This window comes from Calypte anna, chromosome 22, assembly GCF_003957555.1.
Source record: "Calypte anna isolate BGI_N300 chromosome 22, bCalAnn1_v1.p, whole genome shotgun sequence".
Classification (NCBI taxonomy): domain Eukaryota; kingdom Metazoa; phylum Chordata; class Aves; order Apodiformes; family Trochilidae; genus Calypte; species Calypte anna.
The window spans coordinates 4,853,426-4,867,378 of NC_044267.1; the positions used below are offsets into that span (position 1 = coordinate 4,853,426).

Here is a 13,953-nt window from a genome sequence, read left to right on the forward strand (position 1 = left end):
CATGTTTTTCAGCACTTCACTGTGATGGGGTTTTGCCTGAGGAAGATCTGCACAAGGAACTTCAGCTCTGACCCAGCAGTGGTATAAAAAAACAGCCCCGGAAAATTCAAGTGCATTTAAGGATGCTGGAAACTGACTTGACAGAACTTGGCATCTTTCCACTCCCAAAATCTGCTTTAGATGGAGCTAGAGTTTCTTTGAAAAAATAAGAAGAAGCAGGACAGAGCTACATTTTACAGTCTGAGATCCAGATTCATAATTGCTGGATTTCAGAAAACAAAGATCTGTGTTTATCTCAGAGTCCATGCCGAGCTCTGTACGCTTTGACCCTGACCTGAGGGAACCTCATCTGTGGGTAATATAAGGATAATTCAGGCTCCACTAAGGACATCAGAACGACTCAGAGTAAGAACTCAAACTAATTTGGCCTGATATTAAAAAAAAAATTGGACAACTTATCCCTCTCCCCACCCCTATAATTATTTTTGCAGTTCTCTCTGCAATGCCTGATCTCATCAGAATTTTGCATTTATTGAGAGCTCTGCTTGCACAAAGTACTGTAAGACATGACAGGACAATCAATGCTGCAAGTAAGAGATGTTATAAAATTTTACAGCTGAGAAAACATGGAGGTGAAGAGATTGTTCTCAAAGTTCCTGGCTCCTTACTGCCTCCTTTTTCTCCCAGTGCTGGGGTCATTTCCAAATTACACGGCCATCTCACAGATGCAGAAGCATTTTTACACTTTGAGGACACCTTGCTTGGTTCTCAAAAAACATTTCCTAATGTATCAAGGTTTTGCTTGGTACATTACACTCTGCCTGGCATCGAAATCACAGCTGAAAAATTTCATTGCTTTGGTTTTTCCCTTGTCTTTGTCTGTCACTGGTCCAAAGCTCTGAGGTCTTCTGGTCTTCTCCTAGAGAAGGCTGAAGAAAGTTCTCAACCCTCATGAGGCACCAAAAAATCTACAAGTTTATCCTCAAGACACAAATGCTCAGAAAGCTAATCTTTGCTGCTCTTGTTGATGGTTCATCTTAATGATGATTCCTGAGGATCCTGCCTGAAGTTACACCCTCCAAGCACAAAGCACTGTCTGAGCACATCTTCTGATGAAGACAGGATGTCAAGTTATTCCCACACAGACACTGAGCTACAGGAAGATGAAATAAGGTATCACAGGGTCAAGGGAATGAATCCTGGTACTCCCATTGCAACTGTGATGTGATTAAACCCAACTTTAACAACCTCTGCACTGAGTTTGCTGGGCTGGGTTTGCCTAAATATTTCACATGAAATGTGGCTATAAAAACTCCACGGTGTAACACCTACACCTCATCTGTTGCCAACAACATCCCAAATCTTTTTTCTTTTAAAAGTCTCTCTTTTAAAGGTTCCTTTTCTTTTCTCCCCGTATTTCTGCAACTCACTGTAAAAGGGAAGTAAAGAGGAAGACAAAGAGCTGGCTTACCACTGGGAGCTAGCTTGCTTTCAGGCCGAGCAGAATACATTTCCTGACTTGATATTTACAAAATATTCTTATCACATCATTTCTCTCGAGCTTATTTTGCTATCTCCCCAGCAAAGCTTTCCAGAAAGAGATGGGAAAGCACTTTGGAGAAGATTAATAAACACCAATAAGTGAGGGTGCAAGCAGTTACAAAAGCAGATAAATCCCTTTTAGCCATTCTCTGTCTGTGGAAGAAAGAGACCAGTTAACAAAGTGGTTCAAGCAGAACAGCTGGTTTCATCCTTGGCTTAAAAATACTGGCCATGCTGTGAGTTAAATTCCTCCTTTTCATGCTGGCCTCCCGTGACAGTGATAATGACCTTCAGCATCTCATGACTGCTGCTGAATGGCCCTTTCTCTCCAGGACTTTCCTGTGTGTGTTTGCATTGGTGTATGCAGGTAAGATGATAACAGACATGAGAATTACCCAAACAGTCCAAACTCTGCCATGTGCCAGAATCACAGCCTCTTATGAGGAGACTGAACAAAATCTGGTCCCAAACACTGAGGAAGTCAGGTTGTCAGTGTTACTCACCTCGCTGTCTTCTGCAGGAGGTGGGGGGGGTTCTTTGATGATCTAGAAGGATCAGAGAAACAGAACAGTAAATGTTCATTTTATTCTTTAGCACAATTCAACCTTCACTTAAAAAAACCAAACAAGAAAACAACAGCAGATGCTGCTGTGAGCATCCCTGAATTAGTGGTGATACTGTGTGATGGGGGGGTGCTGCTGGTGTCACAGTCACAGAGACTCAGAGTGGAATCAGATGTCCCAAAGCCCTGGCCTATGCACATTTCCTAACTTCAGCTCCAGATTCATATTGCTCATTAGGTGACCCCAGCCCTATGAAAAGTACCAATTCAAAGTCATATATCCTTAATTCTCCAGGCTGCTGATCCCAGGGGCAACTGTAGCAGTGCTGGCTCCAAGAACAAACAGCAATCATTGTTCCACCTAAACAACCCTGCCAAAATCTACACGTGGCCTCTGCACACGTGTGCAGATCCTGCCTCCAATAATTTACAGTCTGAACAAAGACTGGAACTGAGGTGAAGTAAATGCCCTGGAGACATTACAAAGCAGTAGTGAACCCTCAGCCTCTGTCTCCCAGGCCTTTTCTTCATTCCAGAAGGCTGTGCCACCTCATGCTCTCAAGAAAAATGCTTTTTATGTTATCAGGCTAATATAGTTCACTCTCAAAAGCTTAAAAAAATAATATATATAAAAATATATACATTTGAGGCTTCCCCAGAGTTTCTAATAAAGCAAGCAGGGTGAGGTTTTAGACTGGTCCAGGATATTCTCCATAGAAACAATTTAAGTTTATGTGGGCGTGAAGCTATTATTTCATGCAGAAAGTTTGCATCTAGGGCTCAGCAGGCAGCTGGCTTTTATTCCCAGCCCTCCACTCCAAGAGCAACAGAGAGGCTTCCAAAGGGACAGCAGCTTCATGCAGGCACCTCAGATCTCTCCCTGACGTGAGAGGCAGCCCCGTGGCAGTCAGACTCAGTCCAGGCACTCATGGCAAGGCAGCTGCCCCCAGGAGGGATTTTCTCCAGGACTTTTCAGTCCATCTGGATGAGGCAGCTCTTCCTTTACACACCAGGCCCATGAGTCAGATGCTGTCAGGGTGCTGAGAGCCTCTGGAGATAGCACTGAGCATCCTCAACCCCTGCCAGGAGTGGGCATGGGATGTAGAGGCTGCACAGAGGAGGAGGCTTTAAAATTTTTCAGTCCCCAACACTAAGAGTTCTCCTGTTTAAATGAAGAAAGGGAAAAGGACAATCACAGGTCCTAAAGATATAAATATTTACGGCAATTCCTCTCACTCGTGTTTTTCCTTCTCTGATGAGCTCACTGTTTTTATTTTCCTCTACAAGCTCCCAGTCATGCAATGTGGCCATTAATGAAGAGCATGTGCCTCTGGCTAGGGAGGAGCTGGGGCTGATCAGTCCCTTGTTGGGTCTCAGCCCAGAGCAGTGATGGGGTTGCAGCTCTGCCACTACCTGCTCCTGGGCAGCAGAGCTCTTTTATTTTTGGTGGCCCACAGTGCCCTTGGGGAACCCTGGCTAAAGCACCTTTATGCTTCAGGAATCAACACAGAATCTTTGTTTATAGACACAGAAGCAGAAAGCCCATGGGGAAGCACAGACTGACAAGCTCCTTGGTTTCAGGAGATGGGTTCATCTCCTCCATGACCCAACGAACCTGGACACAGCAGGGACAACACAATAAAATACACAGAAGAATTTTATAGCCACATTTTCAGATATGTTTTGGTCAGTGTGAGAAATGACACTTGTCAGAAATGACACTTGTCAGAAGACCTCCTTTTGAACCAAACCCACTGGACACTGAAAAGTTCAAGTATCTGATCTAAAATATACATATTGGAAGTACTCCTGCAACATAACTCTGGTGGAACATCATGGGCTCCAGAGGAGTTTCTGTCATTTGAATTGGCACCAAACATCAGGACAATCCATCCAACATATTTGGCCCAGCTAAGCATTCAAACACAACTTCTCAGCCAGTATCAGTAGAAACTCTGGAGATTACAGACTTGGAAATGAAGAGGTGGCAGTGGTTTTCATACATCTGCATTCCTTCTCACAACTTATGCACGCACATACGTGCACACTGATTGCTACAAACAGATCAAGTTTTTTCTATCACAGTTCAAGGGGGAAAAAACCAGATTCCCTCCATTTATAAGTGCTGTGCACTTCTAAGAGCAACTGAACACCCCCTAAACTGGCAGCATAGAGCTGCACCCTTCCCTTCCCTTTTCCCTTCCTTTTTCCCTTTCTTTCCCCTCCAGATGACACCCATGGACCTGCTGAAGGCCATCAAATGGGAACTTACTTGGCCAAGCCAAATTCTTGGACCAGTTCAGCTTGGCAAGGCTCAAGTGTTTGTCCATGTGTGCTGCAATTGTTTTGATAACCCTGAGACACTTGCTGCTGCAACTGCACCTCCTGTCCCTCTGCTCCCAGGGAGAGGGAGATGACTGCTCAGTGACCAGAGGTGTTTGAGGACTGAGCTGAGGGAGGGTTCTGCATCCCCACTGTGCCACACCAAGCTCCCAAGGTGGGACAGGGAGGTGGCCACTGGCAGAAGAAGGAAGTCCAAGAGGAACTTCAGCCCATCCACTCACTTAGTGTGACAACTCGGGGCAGTAAAGTCATCCTTTGCCTTTCTATTGCCTTTAAAGACAGAGCTGAGGCTTCATGTGACAGACACAGGTCTGTGAGCTGACCCACCCTGGTGTCACAGATGCAGGGAGAAGCAGCTGTTTCTGATGAATAACCCTGTGTAAAAGCAGAGGAATGCTGTCAGCCATCTCCTGAAAGTTTAAAAGCATTGGAGAGGACTGGTTTTCTGTTACCCTGAAATTTCTGTAGCTATTCAGGCATAAAAGAGCATATGTTCAATCCAAATTTTGCATATTCCAGGAATGTGTCTAAGATGTTTTCCATCCTGGGAGACCAGAAAACTCCATCAAGTTTAGTGTCCAGCAAGTACATACTCAGTAACTCTCCCTGGAGTCTTATATGATAAATAGGGGCAATATGTTTCTTGTCAGTGAAGTGTATCTGCTTTAAGATGGAACAGATCATCATTTAAAGTCAGGGCTACAAGAGAAAAGAATATAAAACAAGAAAGAAAAGACTTTGCCTCAATTTAGGACTAAGATTTGGAAAGTGAGCATGGAATTAACTGAGCAGATTTTTTGCCTATATTTACCTTCACTCTTCAGAAAATATAGAATATCTATAGTATTATTTTTACTATTTTTAATAATATTTTTGCTATCCTAGTAGACTTTTTCATATATATAGCATTAACTATGATCCATCTGATTCACCTTTTTATTTTTCCTCTTACATATTTATAGTTTTGGCCTCCTCTGTGTTCTGTGGCAGAATTTCATAGTTTAGTAATGAGCTGGGTAAAGGAATATTCCCTTTTTATTTATTTCATATCTGCCATGTCTACTAAGTACAAATTAAATCCCTGGGGGCTGGATCTACACTTCAAAGTTTTTAGTGCAAGCAGAAGTTATTGAGAGTAGAGTTATTGAGTTAATTACTTCCCATGAAGTGCCGAGGCAAAGAGTAACAGTGCTTCCTCTGCACTGAGTATCTGCTGTAGTTTGGAACAAAGCCAAACCTGCTCCAGGTTACTGGTCTGGGTAAAGATGGTCATTTACAGAGCATCATATCCATATCTAAACCATTCTGATCTGACTGACAGGAGGCTGAGAGGAGCAGAAAGCTGCTGTGGGGACTCAGGTGATTAATAGACTGACCTTATCTCCCTGCTGCCTTTGTGCCCAAATACAAAGTCAGGTTTTTGTCTTTACTTTAAACCTACAATAGCAGTGCTACCTCCAGATGTTTTGGATTGACTGTGCTGTAAATAAAGGCACTAATTTGTGGCAGCATACCTGGATTCAGAGCTTGGATGTTACACACCACAGAAAGCTCCAATAAACTCAGTGAAACTGCCACGTTTTACCAGGTGAGTGATTTATTGCCTCAACCCCTCAGCCCCAAGCTGAAGGCAGGGACTGAGAGGCCCACAAGCAATTGCTGCCAGCATGTTTGTGTCTTTCTTTTGGTTTGCATCAATAATGTTTCAGATGATTCATGATTCTGTGCCTCTTGTGCACATGGGAGTAGGTGGGAATCAGAGTACGTGGACCCTCGTAAAGCAGCCTCCATCAAGCCAATATACACCATGTAATTTTATGGCTCTTTAGGGTTGTAGCAGAGAGTATGCATTTCCTCCCCTCCTCTTCCTCCAGTTTAGCTGATATTCATGTGGTTTTAATCTATATTTTCTGTATTTTCTCCATCCAGCTTTTTGCTTCCAAATCTTCTCGTCAGCTGCAGTGCAGACTCAGAGCCAAACAAATTGCTGGGTTCTTCCATGCTTCCTTCCAGAAAGCAGCTTTAAAGTTAAAACTGGTGTTAGATGCTTTAAAACCAACACCTTGTTTTTATGCCAGCCACACCCCTGGATTAAAAAAAGCTGCAGTAGAAAAAACGAATGGGATGGTGTATATATCATAAATGGGCAATTTACAGACCAGCTTCTTAGAATCCCTGAATCCTTCAGGTTGGAAGAGACCCTTGGAATCACCAAGTCCAACCATCATCCCTGCTCTACAAAGTTCTCCCCTAAACCATATCCCCCAACCAACACCACATCTAAATGACCTTTAAACACATCCAGGGATGGGGATTCCACCCTGGGCAGCCCATTCCAGTCTCTGACCACTCTTGCTGGGAACAATTTGTTCCTCATGTCCAGTCTAAACCTCCCCTGGTGCAGCTTGGAGCCATTCCTTCTTGTTCTGTTGCTCATTACCTGTGAGAAGAGGCCTGCACCAATCTCTCCACAATGTCCTTTCCTCAGCCTCCTCTTCCTCCAACCAAACAGTCCCAGCTCCTTCAATTGTTCTTCACAAGATTTATTCTCCAGGCCCTTCAGCAGTTTTGTTGCCCTTCTCTGCACTCACCTCAAGCTCTCTTCTACTGAGGTGCCCAAAACTGGACACGGGGGACTTCTGCTGGCCACTCTGTGTCTGATACAAGCCAGGATGCCATTGGCTTTCTTATGCCTTCCCCTCTCAGGCCACACTGTATGGATGGGTTAGGGAGGCAAAGGCTCCTGTTTACCTCATAAAACTGCTGGGAGATGTGATGCATGTGTGGAAATGCTTTGAGTTGCAGTCTCAGCTGCTCTAGGGAGATATTTCCACTCATATCCTCTGTATTTTATACCCTGGACTACCCAAGCCTGAGGCTTGGAGCAAGCTGAGTGTAGCCACCACTTCAGCTACACCAGGGCTAAACCTTCCTGCAGATCTTGCTCAGGAGAAAAGCAGGACCCAAACACAGCTCACTCCAAACTCAAGTGTCTATGGGAGACCTGCTCAGTGTGGTGCTGGATACTGGAAAAGGGGAACTGTCCCAGTGCAGCCAGGCTATCCAACTATTGTATTAATTACACCTTCACTGTCTATCCAAAACACTTAACCAGCTCCAAATCCAAACCACTCTAACAAAGTGTCTGCAAAATCCTCCTTAAGACAGTTTTGGAGGCTTATTATCCTTTTGGCTTACATCTACATTAAAATCTATTTGGTTTGCATCAACACAAAACCTAAGCCTTATGCTGGCCTCCTACCCAGAACAATTTCACCCTTGGGCATTTAAGTTGCCTCTTGCACACACAGTTACTACTACAATTACTCCAACTCCTCCAGGTTGTGCTCTGGTCGGCAAAAAAGGAATGGGAAGACAACAACAAAATGACAACTAACATCAGTGAGGCCAGGGTCTGGCATCTGCTGGTCTGCAGAGGTGCTCTGCCCAGGGACAGTTGGGTGTCCTGCTATAGATGTCTCTGTATGGAACATTCCTCTTCTCATGTGCACAGGGTTGGAGATGTCAACTTAGCAGAATTATCTTTGTTTTCTGTTGCTTCTGTTGAATAAACATCTTTGAAACCTTTCAGTAAGTTAGCACCTGTCTCCCATGCTTTTGTAATATTCCCACACAGATATCAAGGGAAATTTTGCCTTTGCTGATACCAGGCACAGCAAAGATCTAATTATTGTTCTGATCTATTAAGCAACAATTGCATCTACTGTAAACTGAGTGGTAAATTCCAGACTTCATCCCAGAATACTTCTGAGACCAATAAACTTGGATACACTTGGAAACTGCATTTCTGTATGGGTGAATGCCAAGGAGATACTGGGTTCCAGCTAAATCTCCAGAGTAAGTCTATTGACTTGAGTCCATTTACTCCAGGGATGAAGCTGGCTTGGTGTCTTTCCTGAAGAACTGCTGGATAATAATTATTCCTGTTGAATTAAACAGAATGCCAAGAGGAATTTCAGGGTTTAGTAATGTGCTTGTCATTCAAACAAATTTATACTTGGTAAGAAAAAAGTTGGTTTTCTTCTTTTTTTTTTTTTTTTTTTTTTTCCCTGGACACATACACAATTATCTCCAGAACTTCCCTGGGCTTGAATCCACAGCAGTCTCTGGGTCTGCAGTTTGATTATTAGAGGTTATTGCTTGCCTGTCTCTCTTGTCTCTCTCTGGGCTTCTGACAACTCTGCATTCCTTCATGTGCAGTTACCAGAGGAGTAAATAAGTTCTGCTCTCCTTCTCCCTACCTTAAGCCCAACAGGCTGGGTACTCCTCTGTTGATTCATCTTTGATTTTACAGAATCTTTGGGTAAGCAACAAACAGGGAGGTGTCTAAGCTGCTGATCTGCTGCCAAACATACCAGGCTGCCATCCCAGATTGTTGGGAGAGGTTTCATGGAGGCTCTCGAATTAAAATCTTTCCAGCAAGTAGAGATGTGTTTGAAATACATTTGGAAACTACCAGTGGGATAGTCCCCACTTGCTAAGAGGAAATGTGGGAGGTAGAGGAGGAGAGAGGGTGAGGAAAAGCTTTTATCTACAACAAATTCAAGTATAGTGTTTTTATGTGGAAAATATCAAGCTGAAGAAGTTTCCTGTGGACAAGAGACTCCCAGTTTGTGCTGTACTGGCCTGCTTATCTGGACTGTATTTCTCACACTTCAAGAATGCTGTTCTGTGGCCACTATCCTCTTATTATCTCTCACATCCTCATTCCACTGCAGTAGTCCCACACCACCCTCTCAATGCAGAGCTTCATCTTCCCTTTACTCCATACCCTGCTGCTTTTTTTCATGCCTTCTTCCTGTCAGCTTCACCCCTCTCTTGTAGTAGAGCCTTAAAACTTCAGCATCACTTAAACCTTTCAACTGCATCACATCAATCCTCCACCCAATCTACTGTAAACATCTGAGCAGGACACATCTCCACTGACTTCCAAGCAGATGTGCCAACAAAGTTGGCCCCACTTCCCTGGGAATGTGCCACCTAGTTTGGACAAATAGCTCTGAGCAACCTACCACACTGCTACTCCTCCCTCCGTTTTTAGAACTGACTTGTTACAAAAAATCCAAATAAATATTTTTTTCCCTTCTGGTTTTCATCTCAGGACAGAGGTGCCAAACTACTGTGCAAAGAAGTGTTTCACCCCTAGCATTTCCAGCCAGAAACAAACAAGATTTTTTTTCCTGTGATAATTCCATCCTTGTTCTGGATAGAGAACTACAACTCACCACAAAGATTCATCCTCAAAGGCAATTGCTCCTGGAGTTTGTGGCTCCAAAACTCTCTGCACCAGATCTCAGGTTTGGTACAACAGACTGCACATTTACAACACTGGGTAAGTGATTTAAAAGTCAGAAATAATGATAGTAACCCAGAAAGCAGAGCCAGTTTGGGCAGCCTTAAAAGAAGCATCTGAAACATTACACGCAGCCAGTCACCAAAACCAGACTCCAATTCTGCTGACATTTGTACATCCCTAATTCTTGCTCTGTATTTGTAGCACAAACAAGAAGCAAAGCAAGAGCAGAGCTTCACTGTGCTGGATGTTCCAAGATCATCAGCCTTTGCCCTGCTCTCCAATGGAAAAGGCAGCCCCAGGGGATGATCAGCAAAGATGTGCAGTGGTGTGACAGGTTCTTGCAGACACACAGGAAGGCCATGGGTGAGAGAAAAGCTTCTCTCAGGTCCTGTGGCTTCCTTCTCATCTTCCTTGACCCCTTCCTCCTCTGTTTTCCCCCATTTTCTGGCTGTCTTTTTAAATGATTAACTCTGTGGTTTTTAACTCTGCAGAACATTTTGTGTAAAAGCATGGAGATAATGCTCAGTGAAGCACAGTCAGACTTCTGCTGAAACTGCCATCCAGATGTTTCAAAGTGCTTTTCAGCCATGGTGAGCCAGGAAAAAAGTTCATCCTGCAAACATTTCCACTTTTAGTAACATCTTTGCCTTGTACCTGATGCAGGACAAAGACTCCAGCCTAGGCTCAGCATACCTGCCCTGCTACACCTGCCCAAGCACTGAGACACTGACACAGGGATAAGAACATCCAGAAAAGCCACTCCTTCCCCAGAAGGCAACTAATGAGTTTCTGCAAATCATTTCCATCTTGTGACCAACAAAACTAGAAGGCTCCTGATAGGGTCCATGTGTTAGTGACAGGGTTATTTCATGACAGATGAAATAGAAGCACAAACCAGTGCCAGCAATGGAAGAAAAACTATCTTGTTCCGTGACCAGTCCTGTGCTCCTCCTTACTGGAAAACTTGCTGAAATTCCTTCCCACTCATTTCTTACAATCAGGCAACACTGAATTAGGTTTTGTGCTATCAGTTTCTGTCACTTACCACTGTGCAGCAAAGAGGCCAGAACCACCAGAGAAGAGCCAGTGCCAGGAGGAGGAAAAGAATCAACAAAGCAATAGCCAGGATGGTTCCATCTGACTGGAAGAGAAACACAGACAGTGTGTAAGCACCACTGCAACAAAACTCCAACATACCCACCTGGGCATGCTGCTTCCAGGCAAGTACACGTCCCAAAGGCCACTGTTGTAACAAAATGCAATTTTCCTCCCTCCTCATACATTCAAATGTGGCACCCACCTCCCCACCTTGCTGCAATGAGGCTGAGACCTCTGGTTCCCTTCCCAGAAAGTTCCAGGGTTTGCCTTGGTTCTCTGAAATTCACTTACATAAACACTCATTTCACTTCAGACCAAAGTTCATGTAATATTCCTCAGAATACTCCAAGCAGAAACTTTGTCTCTCCACAGCCCCACAACTTGGGTCATTCTGCTCCTCTTTGCAGTGTCAAGCCAGGGTAGTTCTGCCACGTGTTTTGCAAAGAAACGTGAACATCTGCACCATTGCTACAATATCCTGGGGATTTCCACAGTGGAACCTATTAACTCTGAAAGATCTTCTTCCCCTCTAGCTGGGATGGTTCCCCCATTCAGAAGGACAGCTGCAATTCTCTGATATCAAGAAACAATGCAAACTGCTGCACAAGAACTGACTGTGTATTATTTCTAGTTGCTTAGATTTAACCCAAACCAGATGTTCCTGGTGTCCTGAGGCATGCCAGCTTCCCTGTACCACTTCTCCCCAACACCATCCAATTCTGAGATAAGCAAGCAGGGAGTCCTGATTGCAGCCTGGGATGTTCCTGATGTAGGAGCCAGGCATTTAAAAAACCCCAGCCCAGTGTCAGCTCTGCCAGATTAAGGACATGGTGAGGAGCAGACTGACCTGGTGGAGGGGAAAACTGGGTGCCCTGCTCCAGTCACTGTAATGCAGTGATCAGATCATCTCCCATCAGAGCATAATGGGAAGAGTAATGGAAAAAACAAATAGGTTGAAAGCATTTTCCTAATTCTTTTCTGGTGTAGAAGGAATTTTGGGAGAACTGGGATCAAGACAACCTGATTTTTTACACTTGGAAACAAAAGAGAGGTTGTCCATGCAGAGAAGATTTCATCCCAGACAGCTCTGGAAATGGAACTTGAACCCCAAGACAAAATAAAAGCTCATTTGACAAGGTAGCTGGACGTTTGGTGCTGTTCCTCTAAACAGACAGCACAAAGTCACATCCATCATCTGTGAAATGGAACCTGCTATTTAATGCATTATAAAAATGTGATCCTGACTCTGTTGCTGTGAAATCACAGAAGGAATAAAGGCTTTGTGTGTCTAATTGGTGTCTGCTTCTATTGCCCCTATAATGAAACAAATACTTTGTCATTAAATATAGACTAGAATAAATTTGCAAAAATACAAAACATATTAAAGTGGCCTAATGAACTGGTTTGCTCTGGCAATTTTTTAATTTTATTTTTTATTAAATACAAAAATTTACTTATCTTTTCCTCTCCAGAAAATCTGTAAAAAACAATTTATATTACCCCAACACATCAGCTTCTCTGCAATGCAGCTGATGTGACCATCTGGTATCCTGTGTATCAAAGCAACAGAAGAGTCCAGTGAACCTAGAAGGTTTTGATTTGCCAAATCTTACATTTCTTACCTAGGTAATGCCTCCCACTAAAGCCAGTGCTGCCTTGCAAGTCTGCAGGAACAAGCCCTCTTCTGATATCAAAACCACAAATGCTGCCACCACCCTCAAACAAAAAAAAAAGCTGATTGGATTAATTCCTTTTATTATTTAAACAAACATCAAAATTTTCCAGCCAAATGTGAACTCAGTTTTCTGGCTGCACATAGCTACAGGGTGTCAATCAGCCTGGAGAAGAAAAAGCTCCAGGGAGACCCTGGAGGACCTTCCAGTGTCTGAAGAGGCTCCAGGAAAGCTGGGGAGGGACTTGGGACAAGGGCCTGGAGGGATGGGATGAGGGGAAAGGGTTTGAACTGACAGAGGGAAGACTGAGGGTGAAGATGAGGGAGAAATTGTTTGGGGTGAGGGTGCTGAGCCCCTGGTTGCCCCCAGAAGCTGTGGCTGCCCCATCCCTGGAGGTGTTGGAGGCCCCAGGCTGGATGGGGCTTGGAGCACCCTGGGCTGGTGGGAGGGGGAACAAGATCATCTTTAAGGTCTCCTCCAACACAAACCAGTCTGGGATTCTTCTCACTCTGACTGTGCTGGAAACCAGGCTCTGAGGAAGCCAGGGACAAAGCACATATAGACAATAAATCCTACAATAATCATTCAGGGTGACCTGACTTCTGCTTTTGATTTGTTTCATCTTTATTTTCCCAGTTTGTTAGAATTTAGCTGTCATTCTGTGAAATATCTCTGGGTTTTATACAGCTAGAACTATGTATAGATAGAGACTGCCACTTCTCCAAGCAGAACAATAAACAAGAAGGGAAACAGTCCTGCTAAAATAGTTTGCAAAAGTTCCACTGACACTTTGAAATCTCTCTCCCAGTCTTATAGCTGGTTAAAACAGGGCTAAAACATTTGAAATGTCTGTTTTCATGCCATTATTTTTTTAAAATCAAGATTTGGAAGAGCAATACTCATGGAAACACTGAACCATGGAATAATTCAATGAGCTGTGTTTAACACTTATTGAATAAAGGCTGTCGCTTCAGACCAGGAAAAAGCTTTCTTTCTAAAGACATGAAAAGAGCATTTTAAAACTGAACTAGTAAATTTTGCATTAAAAAGATCTATGGAGACACAGTGTGGCTCCCCCTAAATACACATGGCCACTTGAAATCAGTACTGCTGCCCCATCAGAATTCAGCTCTGGTGCTTCTCCCTCCCCATAGTGAGCTCAACATCCTAAAACTGTGAGCACCTGAATGGCTGAGAAAAGCCAGACCCAGCCAGGGCACCCCTCAGTGTGCCAAGTGTAAAACGTTGGCAACTTGCTTCTTGACAACTGCTGAAGCCCTAGCCCATGCCCAGAGCCATTCTTTTGCAACGCTTTGCTTTTGTATCAAGAAACAGTAACAGGAAAAAGAGCAGGGTCTGTAAATCACCTTTCAACATGCTGCACATTTGACATGTTAGAACTCAACTGTGTGGACTTT

The 13,953-nt window shown here is 43.8% G+C and overlaps 1 protein-coding gene across 1 annotated transcript in view; it reads right to left on the reverse strand.

The window, feature by feature from the left end:
* Positions 1 to 13,953, reverse strand: part of ANTXR1 (ANTXR cell adhesion molecule 1) — a 67,633-nt gene that overhangs the window by 18,155 nt on the left and 35,525 nt on the right. The window contains exons 13-14 of the mRNA XM_030464066.1: positions 10,810 to 10,905; positions 2,046 to 2,087 (exon numbers count right to left, since the gene is read on the reverse strand). Of these exons, the coding sequence (XP_030319926.1) occupies positions 2,046 to 2,087; positions 10,810 to 10,905 (138 nt within the window). The remainder of the gene's footprint in view (positions 1 to 2,045; positions 2,088 to 10,809; positions 10,906 to 13,953) is intronic.